A 13,756-nucleotide genomic window follows, 5' to 3' on the forward strand; every position below is an offset into this window, starting at 1 on the left:
GTGGTATATACACACAATGGAATATTACGCAGCCATCAAAAGGAATGAGATCTTGCCATTTGCCATGACGTGGATAGAACTGGAGGGTGTTATGCTGAGCGAAATAAGTCAATCAGAGAAAGACATGTATCATATGACCTCACTGATATGAGAAATTCTTAATCTCAGGAAACAAACTGAGGGTTGCTGGAGTGGTAGGGGAGTGGGAGGGATGGGGTGGCTGGGTGATAGACATTGGGGAGGGTATGTGCTATGGCGAGTGCTGTGAATTGTGCAAGACTTTTGAATCACAGATCTGTACCTCTGAAATAATGCAATATATATTAAGAAAAAAAGAAGAAGAAGAAGATAGCAGGAGGGGAAGGATGAAGGGGGGGAAATTGGAGGGGGAGACCAACCATGAGAGACAATGGACTCTGAAAAACAAACTGAGGGTTCTAGAGGGGAGGGCGGTGGGGGGACGGGTTAGCCCGGTGATGGGTATTAAAGAGGGCATGTTCTGCGTGGAGCACTGGGTGTTATGCACAATGAATCATGGAACACTACATCCAAAACTAATGATGTAATGTATGGTGATTAACATAACAATAAAAATTAAAAAGCACACACAATGAGGTAGTACTTCACACCCATTATTAACACCACTAAAATTAAAAGGACAGTCAATAACAGATATTGGCAAAAGAGAAAATGGAACCCTTATCTATTACCAGTGGGAATGTAAAACGTCACAGTCACTTTGAAAAATAGTTTGGCAATTTCTCAAAATGTTAAAAAAAACACAGAGATTTGACCCAGAAATTTCATTCCTAAGTACATACTCAAAATAATGGAAAACATATATCCAAACAAACACTTGTACATGAATGTTCAGAGCAGCATTATTCTTAATAGCCAAAAGGGGAAGGGTGCCTAGGTGGCTCAGATGGTTAAGCATCTGCCTTCAGCTCAGGTCATGATCCCAGGGTCCTGGGATGGAGTCCCACATCGGGCTCCCTGCTCCTTGGGAGCCTGCTTCTCCCTCTGCCTCTCTCTCTCTCTGTCTCTCATGAATAAATAAATAAAAATCTTTAAAAAAAAAATAGCCAAAAGGGGAAAACCTGAGTGTTTGTCAACCGATAAATGTATAAACAAAATAACCATACAATGGAATGTTCTGCCATAAAAAGGAATGAAATACTGGCACATGCTACGATGTAGATTATCCTTGAAAACATCATGCTACGTGAAAAAAGCATCACACAAAAGGCCACATATTGTTAAGATTCTATTTAAACTAAATTTCCAGAATAGGCACATCTGTAGAGACCAAAAGTGTATTAGTATTAGTATTTCCCTAAAATTAGCAAGAACATGAGGAATGGAGAGAAACTAGTGAGTAGGAAGTTTCTTTTTGGAGTGATTAAAATGCTCTAACTTAGATTTTGGGATGATTAGCCAACTCTTGAATACACCAAACCCCACTAAACTATATATTTTAAATGAGTGAAACTCTATGGTATGTAAATTATATCTCAATAAAGCTATTTAAAAATAAAAAAATAAAAATAAAAAAAGCTATTTAAAAAAACTCAGAAATCAGCAAGTTAGAACTAAAACGCAATGTAGCAATGTCTTCAAAATTCTGAAGAAAAATTATTTCTGACCAAGAGTTCTATACACAAGCAAATTACCAAACAAGTGTGAGGTCAGAATAAAAGCATGTTTAGTTATGGAGGAACCAAAATATTTTCCTCTCATACATATTTTCACATGGAGCTACTAGAGGATATGCTCCATAACAGTTTACAAAGTAGACATAAAAGAGGAAAAAATGGTAGAAAAAAGTTGATGCAAAAAGAATGACAAAAAAAATGCCCAATACAAAGGTAAAGGAAGATACCAATGTGACAAATCCAGGTTAGTACAGATAAAAAAAAATGCCAGGAGAGATTTGTAAGGGAAAATAAAACTGATTCAAGATGCATCTGTTTAAGACCAGAGGAAATTCAGCCAACTGACAAACTCAGCCAACTGACAAATTTAGCTTGGGGTTGAAATGGTGATAAACATTAGAAAATTTTAGAGGAAAATCTGGCTGAATGGTTTGGGACTAGGGAAGAATTTTTAAAATAAGCTGTAAAATGGACAAATCAGAGACAAAAAATACATTTAGCTACATTAAATTTAAGAATTTTTGTTCATGGGCGCCTGGGTGGCTCAGTTGGTTAAGCGACTGCCTTTGGCTCAGGTCATGATTCTGGGAGTCCCAGGATCGAGTCCCGCATCAGGCTCCCCGCTCAGCAGGGAGTCTGCTTCTCCCTCTGACCCTCTTCCCTCTCGTGCTCTATCTCATTCTCTCAAATGAATAAATAAAATCTTTAAAAAAATTTTTTTTTTGTTCACCACAAGGCACCATTAAAGAAAGTAAAAAGATAAGCTACAAATTGGGAGAACACATTTGAAACATATAACTGAAATGGGACCAGTACATAAAATTTATAAAGAATACTTTTTAAAGAAGAGATATGGGCAAACAAATAGCACTTCAAAATACATAAATGGCCATAAAATATATAAAAATTGTTCAACATCATTAATAAGCACAGAAAAGCAAATTATGAAATACCATTTCATAATCACCAGATTACCAAAAGTTAAGAAGTCTGACAATCAGTTGTGCTGGCAAAGAATGAAGCAAAGGGAACTTTCAGCTGCCACTGTTTGTGTACATTAGTACAACTACCTTGAAAAACAATTTGGGATTATCTTATAAAACTCCTACTGGGGCGCCTGGGTGGCTCAGTTGGTTAAGCGACTGCCTTCGGCTCAGGTCATGATCCTGGAGTCCCGGGATCGAGTCCCGCATCGGGCTCCCTGCTCAGCAGGGAGTCTGCTTCTCCCTCTGACCCTCTTCCCTCTCGTGCTCTCTATCCCTCATTCTCTCTCAAATAAATAAATAAAATCTTTAAAAAAAAAAAAAAAACTCCTACTGAACTAACAGTTCCACTACTACGTACATATCCCAGAGATGTAATAATAGGTGAACCAGGAGATTGGTATGAGCATGTTTAAAGTAGCACCATTTGCAATGGTAAAAGAACCACCCACATTTCCACTGATGGACAAATCTATTACAGTATATTAGTGCCATGTAATTATTTTATTGTGATTAAAAAAAACACATAATGGGACGCCTGGGTGGCTCAGTTGGTTAAGTGTCTGACTTCAGCTCAGGTCATGATCTCGGGGTCCTGGAATGGAGCCCTGAGTCTGCTCCACACTCAGCGGGAGTCTGTTTGTCCCTCTACCCCATCCCCTTTCCCCTGCTAGTGCTCCCTCTCTCTCTAATAAATAAAATCTTTAAAAAAAATAAATAAATAAAACTTACCACTTTTTTATTGAGAAATAACTGACACATCACATTAGTTTCAGGTATACAAAAGAACGACTGAATATTTATATACACTGCAAAATGATCACCAGAATATGTGTAGTTACTCTCTATCACTACACACAGTTACAAATTTTTGTTCTGTGATGAGAACTTTTAAGATCTACTGTCTTAGCAACTTCCAAATATACAATACAGTATTATTAACTATGGTCACTATACTACACATTACTTTCTCAGGACTTATTTATCTTAGAACTGGGAGTTTGTATCTTTTGACCACCTCACCCATTTTGCCCATACCCTACCCCAGCCTTGGGCAACCACCAATCTGTTCTCTGTCCATTTTAATATTTTCAATGTACACTGAGTATACTGTCATTAAGTACATTCACAATGCTCTGCAAAAATCACCACTACCCATCTCCAGTGTTAGCCAAACTGAAACTTTGTACTCATTAAACAATAACTCCCCACTCCCCCATAGCATATAATATTATACAACAACTAAAAAGAATAAACTACTTGCAAGAAGATGGGTGAGTCTTAGATGAATATTGAAGGGGAAAAAAAGTCGCTTAGAAAAAACATACGTTTACTGTAAAACTTTAAGAGCACAGTAATGATAAACATAAAATTCCAGATAGCAGTTACCTGAGGGTAGAGAGGAGAGAGTGATCAGAAAGTAATATAAAGGTGGTTGCAGTAATACTAAAATCTTCTGGTTCTGAACTTGGGTAGTAGGTTCATTTTGTTGGTATGCTTCCTAATGTACATGTGTCTTCTGTATATTTTCTTCTATCAAATGCTACATTAATGTATAAAGTTTGAATAGGAGCTTCCCACTAAACATGTTTATCAAACTTATTATGTACTATTTCAAATCCTCTCAGTCTTACCTCTTACTAGAGCTAATGCTACCACAAACAGTACTGTGACTAGTTACACACTAGTTACACATTAGTCCAGTTTCATACCTTGTTACACTATTCATAAAAGCATCATGAAAGAAAAACAAACTAGGCCTGATTTTCTTCATATTTTTTAACCTACAAAAGTATTAATAAGAATTCTATTTATTTCTTCTATACTTCCTTGAAAACATAAACCAAGCATACTTACTGTTGGTTTTTTTCATTTAAAGTATTCATGCCCTGGAGATCAGAAAGAGGTGTTCTGGGATTTTTCCGGGTTATACCTAACAAACAAAAAGCAGACATTTTCAAATCAATGCTAAAAGAAACTAAACATGAAACAATTTTTCTAAGGACAAATAATGTACTTCAATAGTAAATATTTGCTAAACATGTCAGAAATGTCTAAATAACAACATGAACCAAGTCCCATGACTGTTACTTACAAATCTGACTTAGGCAACAATGAACCCACTTAGGGAATTAATTAATAAATCTTATTTCTTCTCTCATTTAAACATTATCAGAATATGAAGGATAACTGGGTTGAAGGTCTAGAAATGTATAAGCTCATTATTTAAATATTCAAAAAATTCCTAACGATTCCTTTGCACCATTTTTCAGTAATAAATATACTGCTAACACGGACTACAGATTTCAGAGGCCAATTAATCTTACATATAGACAATGCGAATCAAAAACAACAAATTATTTCCTTACTAAGGATTACCAATATTTTAAAGTTATAATTTACTTTAAATCATATGATGAACATTGAAGCGCTATACACATAAGGCCATGAACTTACTAACACCATATACACAGACATTTAATATAGTTAAGACACATTGGAAAGGAAGTTAAAGTATCTATTCAAGATAACAATCCTGTATGTAGAAAATCCTAAGTAACCCACAAAAAAACTACTAGGACTAATAAAAGAATTCAGTACAATTATAAGATATAAGATCAATATTTAAAAATCAACTGTATTTCTATACAATAGTAATAAACAATCAGAAAATAAAATTAGAAACAATTCCATTAATAACATCAAAACACAAAAAGAATAAACTTTAAAAAGTATAAAATGTCTACACTGAAAACTACAAAACATCATTAAAAGAAACCTAAATAAATGGAATGCTATCCATACTCAGGCATTGGAAAACTTAATTACTGTTAAGTTAGCGATGCTCCCTAAATTTATCTACAGGTCCATGCAATCTCTATTAAAATTCCAGCATCATTTTTTTATAGAGATGAATAAACTGATCCTAAAATTAATATGGAAATGCAAAGGACCCAGAATAGCCAGAACAATGCTGAAAAAGAAGAACATGGTTGGAGGACTCACACTTCTGAATTCGAAACTCACTACAAAGATAGAGTAACTGAGACAGTATGGTACTGACATAAAGAAAGACAATGGAAAGGAACGGAGAATACAGAATAGACCTTTACATTTATGATCTAATGATTTTAACAAAGGTGTCAAGACAATTCAATGGGAAAAGAAGAATCTTTTCAAAAAATGGTGCTGGGAAAACTAGATATCCTCACGTAGAAGAATGAAGTTGGACCAAAAATCAAAATAAGTGCTAAAAGTATAAAACTCTTAAAAGAAAATATAGGAGTAAATCTTTCTGACATTGAATTAGGCAATAAAATTACTTAGGTATGTCACCAAAAGCATAAGCAACCAAAGAAAACCATGGATAAACTGGACATCATCAAAATTTAAAACTACTGTGCTTCAAAAGACAACAGATCAAGAAAGTAAAAAAAGACAACACACAGAAAGATAGAAAATGTTTGTAAATCAAATATCTGATAAGGAACTTGAATCCAGAAAATAAAAAGAACTCTTACAAGTGAATAATAAAAAGACAACCCAATTTAAAAATGAACATAGGATTATAACAGATATTTTTCCAAAGAAGACATGCAAAGGGCTAATAAGTTCATGAAATGATGCTCAACATCATTCGTCAACAGAGAAATGAAAATCAAAACTACAGTGAGATACCACCCACCAGTACGGCTATAATCAAAATCACAGATAATAATTGTTGCCAAGGACATGAAAAAATTAGAACTTTTTATACACTGTTGAAATGTGAAATGATACAGTCACTTTGGAAAGCAATCTAGCAGTTCATCAAAAAAGTAAACATAGGATTACCATATGACCCAGCAATTCTACTCCTAAGTAAATTCCCAGGAGAATTTCCAGTAAACTGTTAATGGAAATATATCTTGTGATCAACAAATTCAGTTAGAACTTTGAATAACTTTATTTTCTTATATACTGAATTCGTTGTTTTTATTTAATCAGTTGCTTAGTTATGGGCACCAATTATCCCTATAACAAATTATCATTTTCTGTCCTCCATATCTATTCTTTTCTTCCATGTATTGAAACATAACCATCTCAGGCCTTTCTTCAATATTAGTAATTCGATTTTCAGCTATTTTCCACTATTTTTTGAGCTCATACAGATGTAGCTTTATGCCTCTGAATGCTTTAGTAGTTCAATACCTCTTTTTAATATTGTTCTGATATTTTATAGTCTTAAATTTGTGCTGCTTTATTGGATACACGTTCTTAAATTCTTCTATACTGTAAAGTACTCACAGGAAATTTTCTTCTCTTTCTTGGAGTATATTCCCTGCAAACACAATAGGGTGTTTCTTTGAAGGTAATTCTTTTATGCATATTATTTGACTTTCTTTTTTCCCTCAGTGTGATGATTTTCAACATCAATTATTAAATATTTTAAACAGTAAGAGGACATAAGGAGTAATACAGTGAACGTTTGTAACTGATCACTTAGAAAATGAAGGCCTGTGCACCTCTCCCCTGATCCCATTCCAACAGCTTCAGATCCCATCATCCCCCACTTGCTAGGATTAGCATAAAAAAAAAAAACTAAAATAGTTATCATAATGTTCAAGGACTTAAAGTAGAAGATGGTCTTATGAGTTAACAGACAGCAAAACTCAAGGGAAAACTGGGAACTGTAAAAAGGAACCAAATGGGTATTCTGGAACTAAAAATAAAAAATTCATTTTATGTGTTTTTAGATCTCTTTTTTTTTAAAGATTTTTTTTATTTATTTATTTGAGAGAGAGAAAGAATGAGAGATAGAGAGCACGAGAGGGAAGAGGGAGAAGCAGACTCCCTGCTGAGCAGGAAGCCCGATGTGGGACTCGATCCCGGGACTCCAGGATCATGACCTGAGCCGAAGGCAGTCGCTTAACCAACTGAGCCACCCAGGCACCCCCATTCTATGTGTTTAAAAGAAGACTTTAAACAGGGAATGGATGAACTTGAAATCAATAAATAAAAATTATCTAATCTGAAGAATAAAAGAATAAAGAGAAAAGTGAACAGAGTATAAGGAATCTCTGAGACAATATCAAATATTCTAAAAACATATAACTGACATCCAGAAAGAAAAGAAATTGCAGTAGAAAAAAATTTTGAAACAATGTTAGCCAAAAATTTTCTAAATTTGATGAAAAACAGTTGAAGCACAGGTCCAAAAGGTACAGCAAATCCCAAAGAGGATAAATATAAATCACATCTAGGAAATAATAAATTACTAAACCAAAAAGCAAAGAGAAAATGCCCAGCAGCCAGAGGGAAAAAAGGTACATTAGATATGAAAGAATTTATAACAAGATGACATCTGAGTTTATCATCACAAATAATGTCAAAAGAAAACAAAGTATCTTTAAGGTACCAAAGTTTGACAGTTCCTAATGACATTAAACAAGTCTTACTTTAATAACACAGTAACCAACCGTAAGTTTTACCTGAGGCATGAAAACATATGCACACAAAATGACTTGAATAAGAATGTTTATAGCAGGGCTCCTCCTAATAGCTCAAAACAGTATACAGCCCTTATATCCATCAAGAAACAAATGATAAACACAAAGTTGTATATACAATTGTTTATATATATACAATAACCCAGCAACAAATTAATTGTACATAAACAACATAGATGAATGTGTTTATCACTATATTGCCTAAGAGAATCGGAACACAAAAGAATACATACTGTATGATTCCATTTCTGTAAAATTTTTAGAAAAGGCAAAACATTTGTAGTAACAGAAATCTTAGAGTTGCCTAAAGGAGGTGGGAAAATGTACAAGAGAGCAAGAATAAATTTTCATACAACTTTATTCAATAATTTTGAATCTGTGTTCATATGATTTAGGTTTTTCTCTAATAAACATCTTGAGTTTTTTCTTAATTGCATAAGCTGTTTTTTATTTAATTCGGTTCATTTTAATTTATTTGTATTATGTTGTGTCTGGTTTTTCTGACTTCGTATTTTATGCCTTGAATCTCCCTAATTATTATATGCTTTTATCCAGATTTCTACTAAATTATTTTCTCTATATTCTGGTTTCTTTTGTTTCAGAAGTTATAAATACTCTCCTCTTTGATTATCCTTGAATTTTTAGCATATCCATGAATTCTAAACTGAATTCTTTCTTCCCTTTTGCTAAAGAGTACAAGAACCTTTGAATGCTTTGATTCTAGTTATCCCCTTCCCATCTCAGATGTCGTTACCCAGTTCTTATTTTCACCTTGTTTTCTTCCCATTAATCAAGCAAATTAAACTTCACTAAGTTTTATAAAGTAATTATTTAGATTTATACACATATTTATCTTTTTTTTTCAAGATTTTATTTGAGAGAGAGAGAATGAGACAGAGCACGAGAGGGAGAGGGTCAGAGGGAGAAGCAGGCTCCCTGCTGAGCAGGGAGCCTGATGTGGGACTCAATCCCAGGACTCCAGGATCATGACTTCAGCCGAAGGCAGTCGCTTAGATCTCAAAACTTTCCAGTGAGTTCAGGTTCTGTCTTTCTCAACTAAATCTTTTAATAAAGTTCTATCAGTGTAGATCTGTTCAGATTACTATCTAACTTTATTTACTGCTATTGTTCACCTTTGCCTGGTAGACCTTTGTCCATCCTTTTATTTTCATTATTTTTAAGAATTTTGTAGATATGGGGTGCCTGGCTGGCTCAGTCAGCCAAGTGTCTACCTTCAGTAGTTATATACAACCCTAAGTGCTAGGGTTGTATATAACTACCTATATAACTAGATAATCAAGCCCCGATTCTCCCTCTGCTCCCCGCTTATGATCTGCCTGTCTCTCTCTCTCAAACAAATAAAGTCTTTTAAAAAAAAAGAATCTTGTAGATATTATTTAATTGAACTTGAAAAATTCATTTTGAGAACTTAATTGATGAGGTTAATCTATTTTTATCAATTTTAAATAGCAGTACTTGTTTCATTCAGCATAATATTTTTAACAACTGACATATAGAAGTATTTGGGTGAACATACATTTTCATTTCTCTCAGGTAAGTATCTGGAATTGGTATTCATGGAATACATGGAAAGTATATGCTCACCTTTATAAAAAAACGATTCTTTCCTGAAATAATTGTACTATTTTACACTAAAGTAGAATATATAAGCATTCCAGTTGCTCCACAACCTCAACATCAGTTAATACTGTTAATTTTTTACGTATTGTCAACTTCTTAAAATTCAGCCATGATACAGGGTTTTAATGTGACCTTACTGTGATTACAGTTTGCATTTCCCTAATGACTAATGAAACTGATCATCTTTCATGAACCTATGGATCATTAATATATCTTCTTTTTCGAAGCACATGTTTAAATCTGTAGGCTATTTTTAACTGAATTGCTTATCTTATTAACTACAGGAGTTCCTAAAATATTGTTTTCAAGTCCATTATCAGTTATCAGTATTATAAATTACTACACAAGTTCTGTTTCCCAGGATGTGGTATGCTTTTAGTCTTCTTAGCAAGATCTTTTTTTAAAGTAGAAATTTTCAATTTTGGTGAACTCACTTTTATCCTTTTTCTTTTTTAAACAGTTCATGCTCTTATGTCCCATCTAAGAAATCTTTGCCTGTCCCAAGATTGTAAAGATTTTCTCTCAGGTTTTCTTCTACAAATTTAATAGTTTTACGCTTTATGAAGAGCTATATGACCCACTTTGAGTTCAATCCTATAGATAAGGTCAAAGTCCTCTTCTTATATAAGGCTACCTAGTTGTTCCAATGTCATTTGTTTAAAAGACTATACTCAACCCTACTGGATTATCTCAGCACCTTTGTGGAAAATCAATTGACCTATATGTGTAGATCTTTTCCTGGATTTTTATTTGGTTCTATTGATCTCTTGATCTTTACATTGAGAACAATGTCATGATTATTTTAGTCTTGAAATCATATCGTATAAGTTCTCTAGCTTTGTTGTTCTTTCTCAAAATTGTTTTGTCATCCTAGATATTCTGTATTTCTATGTAAATCTTAGTTATTGGCTTGTGAATTTCTACCAAAAAATCTCATTTATTAAGATATTTTTCAATTCCTCTTAGTTGTATACAGGTCTAACAAAGATTTCATTAAAGTTATCCCTACGTGAGGCGTGTGGGTGGCTCAGTCAGCTAAGCATCTGACTCCTGATTTCAGCTCAGGTCATCATCTCAGGCTTGTGAGATGGAGCCTCCCATCGGACTCTGCTGGGCATGGAGCCTGCTTAAGATTCTTTCTCTCTCTCTCTCTCCCCCTCTCCGCCCCCCCAAATTAATTAATAAATAAAATAAAAATTATCCCTAAGTATTTTATGTTTTGGTATGTTATATTATTACCCATTACATATTAAAGCACTTCAAAACCTAGCACTTAGGGGCGCCTGGTTGGCTCAGTCGTTAAGTGTCTGCCTTCAGCTCAGGTCATGATCCCAGGGGCCTGGGATCAAGCCCCACATTGGGCTCCCTGCTTGGCGGGAAGCCTGCTTCTCCCTCTCCCATTGGGCTCCCTGCTCGGTGGGGAAGCCTGCTTCTCCCTCTCCCATTCCCCCTGTTTGTGTTCCCTCTCTCACTGTCTCTCTCTGTCAAAAAATAAAGTAAAAAGTCTTAAAAAAACAAAAAACAAAAAAAACCCTAGCACTTAAAAATGACAGTTATCATAATCACAGAGTTCCTACAGAAACAGATTTCCAGAGCTGCTTAGCTGGGTGGTTGAGATAGTGTCTCTCAAGAGGTTATAGTCAACCTGCTGGCCAAAGCTGTGACCATCTCAAGTGGAACTAAAGGATTTGTTTCCAAGGTCACTCACATAGTTAGTAGCCAGGATCAGTTCCTAACTGTTGACTACAGGCTTCAGTGGGATTCTCAGCAGGGCTACTCACAAATAGCAGCTTACTTCTCCCAGAAACAGTGATCCAAGAGAGAGCTAGCAAGTGAGAAATTACCTAAGATGGAAACTGCAGTCTTTCGTAACTTAATTTTGGAATTGACAAACTATCACTTCTGCCATGTCCTGAAAGTCACACAGACCAAGACTGGTAAAATGCAGGAGACTACACAAGGTTGTGAATACCAGAATATGAGGATAACTGGAGAGTATCTAGGAGGCTGACTGCCAAAGAGGTATAAATGAAATTCATAAATTTCATTTTCCACATGTTCATGGCTAAAATATTATAACCTAATTTTGTAAATTTACCTGGTATCCTGTGAGATTGTTGGAATTTACTTTCTAGATCATCTAAATAGCATATTTTAAACTCCTTAGCACTTTCTTTTTTTTTTAATTTCCTTGGATATAGAGATATTTCCTTTTTTTAAAAAAGCGATTTTATTTATTCATTTGACGGAGAGAGAGAGAGCACAAGCAGACAGAGTGGCAGGCAGAGGGAGAGGGAGAAGCAGTCTCTCCGCTGAGCAAGGAGCTGGGCGTGGGGCTCGACCCCAGGACCCTGGGATCATGATCTGAGCCAAAGGCAGTCGCTTAACCAAAAGCCACCCAGGTGCCCCTCCTTAGCACTTTTTATACAGGTGATCATGTTGTCTACATCTTCCTTTTCAATCTATGCACCTTTTATTTCTTTTTGTTGCCTTAGAGCACTATGTATGACCTTCAGTACAGTGTTAAATCTGAGTGACAAAAGCAGGTATCTGTGCTTTTTCTCAATGTCAGAGAGTAGTACTCAATCTTTGATCATTAAGTATGAAGTCTACTGTAGGATCTTCATGCATATTCTTTTAAAATGAGGAGGCTGCCTTCTAGTCCTAGGCTCCTAGAAGTTTTTAAATAGGAATGAGTGAAGAATTACGACAAAATCTTTTTATCCAACTACTGAGATAGCATAAGCTTTTTCTTTTTTTTTTAGATGGATAATATAATGAGTTATAGGGATGCCTGGGTGGCTCAGTAGGTTAAGCGTTTGCCTTTGGCTCAGGTCATGATCCCAGGGTCCTGGGATTGAGTCCTGCATCGAGCTCCCTGCTCAGTGGGGAGCCTGCTTCTCCCTCTACCCACTGCTCCCCGTTTGTGCTCTGACAAATAAAGTCTATTAAAAAAAAATAGAGTTATATTGATTGATTTTTCTATTATCAAACCAACCTTTCATTCCTGGAATAAATTCCACTGGTTTTCATGTATTCTCCTTTAACATATTGGTGAATTCAGTTAGCCCTTACTTTGTTAAGGCTTTTTATGTCTATCATTGTAAGGTATGTTGGTCTGTAGTTTTCTTGCAGTGTTTTTGTTTAATAATACAGGCCTCATGATGTGATTTGCATAGAGTTCCTTGCTCCTGTATTTTCTGAACGAGTTGAAGAGAACTGCTATTCTTTGCTTAAACGTTTCTTAAATAAAATTTACTATTGAAGCTACCTGGACCGTTTGGGTGTGGGGGAAGATTTTACTTATGAATCCATCATTGTTAATAGATAGAGGAGTGATCAAATTTTCTATTTTCCCTTCGGTCAAGGGAAAATTGACATTCAAGGAATTTGTCCATTTCATCTTTGTTGAATTTATTGACATAAGTGTTCATAATCTCTCCTCAATCTTTTGATGTCTATACCATATGTAACTGTGTCAACTTGCTCATTCCCAATTAACAGTATTTGTGTCTTCTCTCATATTTCTCCATCAGAATGGCTAGAACTGCACTATCTAATAATGCAGCAGCCAATGGCCACACGTGGCTTTCAAATTTTATTTGATTGAATCAAATTAAAACTTCAGTTTTCAAATTTTCAGTAAATTTCAGGTGCTTAACAGCCATACTAATGGTTACAGTTTTAGAGAGCATAGCTGGATAACATTTTCATCTTCACAGAAAGTTTTACTGGATAGAACTAGAGCATTATCAATTTCATTGCTCTTTTTGAAAAATCAGCTTTTGGTTTTCACTGATTTTCTCTACTGTTGGTCTGTTTTGTATTCACAGGTTGTAGCTCTTCACTTCTCTCTACTTATTTTGGGTCTAAAGTGCTCTTGTAGCTTCATAAGGTAAAAACATTGATTTTGACCTTTTTCTAATATAAGGAATTAAAAGCTATCAATTTTCTTATAAGCACTTCTTTAGTTGCATTATGCAAGTAT

General features: G+C 34.9%; 1 protein-coding gene across 6 annotated transcripts in view; it reads right to left on the bottom strand.

The window, feature by feature from the left end:
• Positions 1-13,756, bottom strand: part of MYO9A (myosin IXA) — a 291,397-nt gene that overhangs the window by 143,448 nt on the left and 134,193 nt on the right. For all 6 annotated transcript variants that reach the window (XM_028100036.1, XM_088024883.1, XM_028100037.1 and 3 more), the window contains one exon: positions 4,496-4,571. In XM_028100036.1, coding sequence (XP_027955837.1) covers positions 4,496-4,571 — 76 coding nt within the window. The remainder of the gene's footprint in view (positions 1-4,495; positions 4,572-13,756) is intronic.

The sequence above is a fragment of the Eumetopias jubatus genome, unplaced genomic scaffold (genome assembly GCF_037043125.1).
Source record: "Eumetopias jubatus isolate StellerSeaLion01/CBP00866 unplaced genomic scaffold, mEumJub1_p1.0 scaffold_7, whole genome shotgun sequence".
NCBI lineage: Eukaryota > Metazoa > Chordata > Mammalia > Carnivora > Otariidae > Eumetopias > Eumetopias jubatus.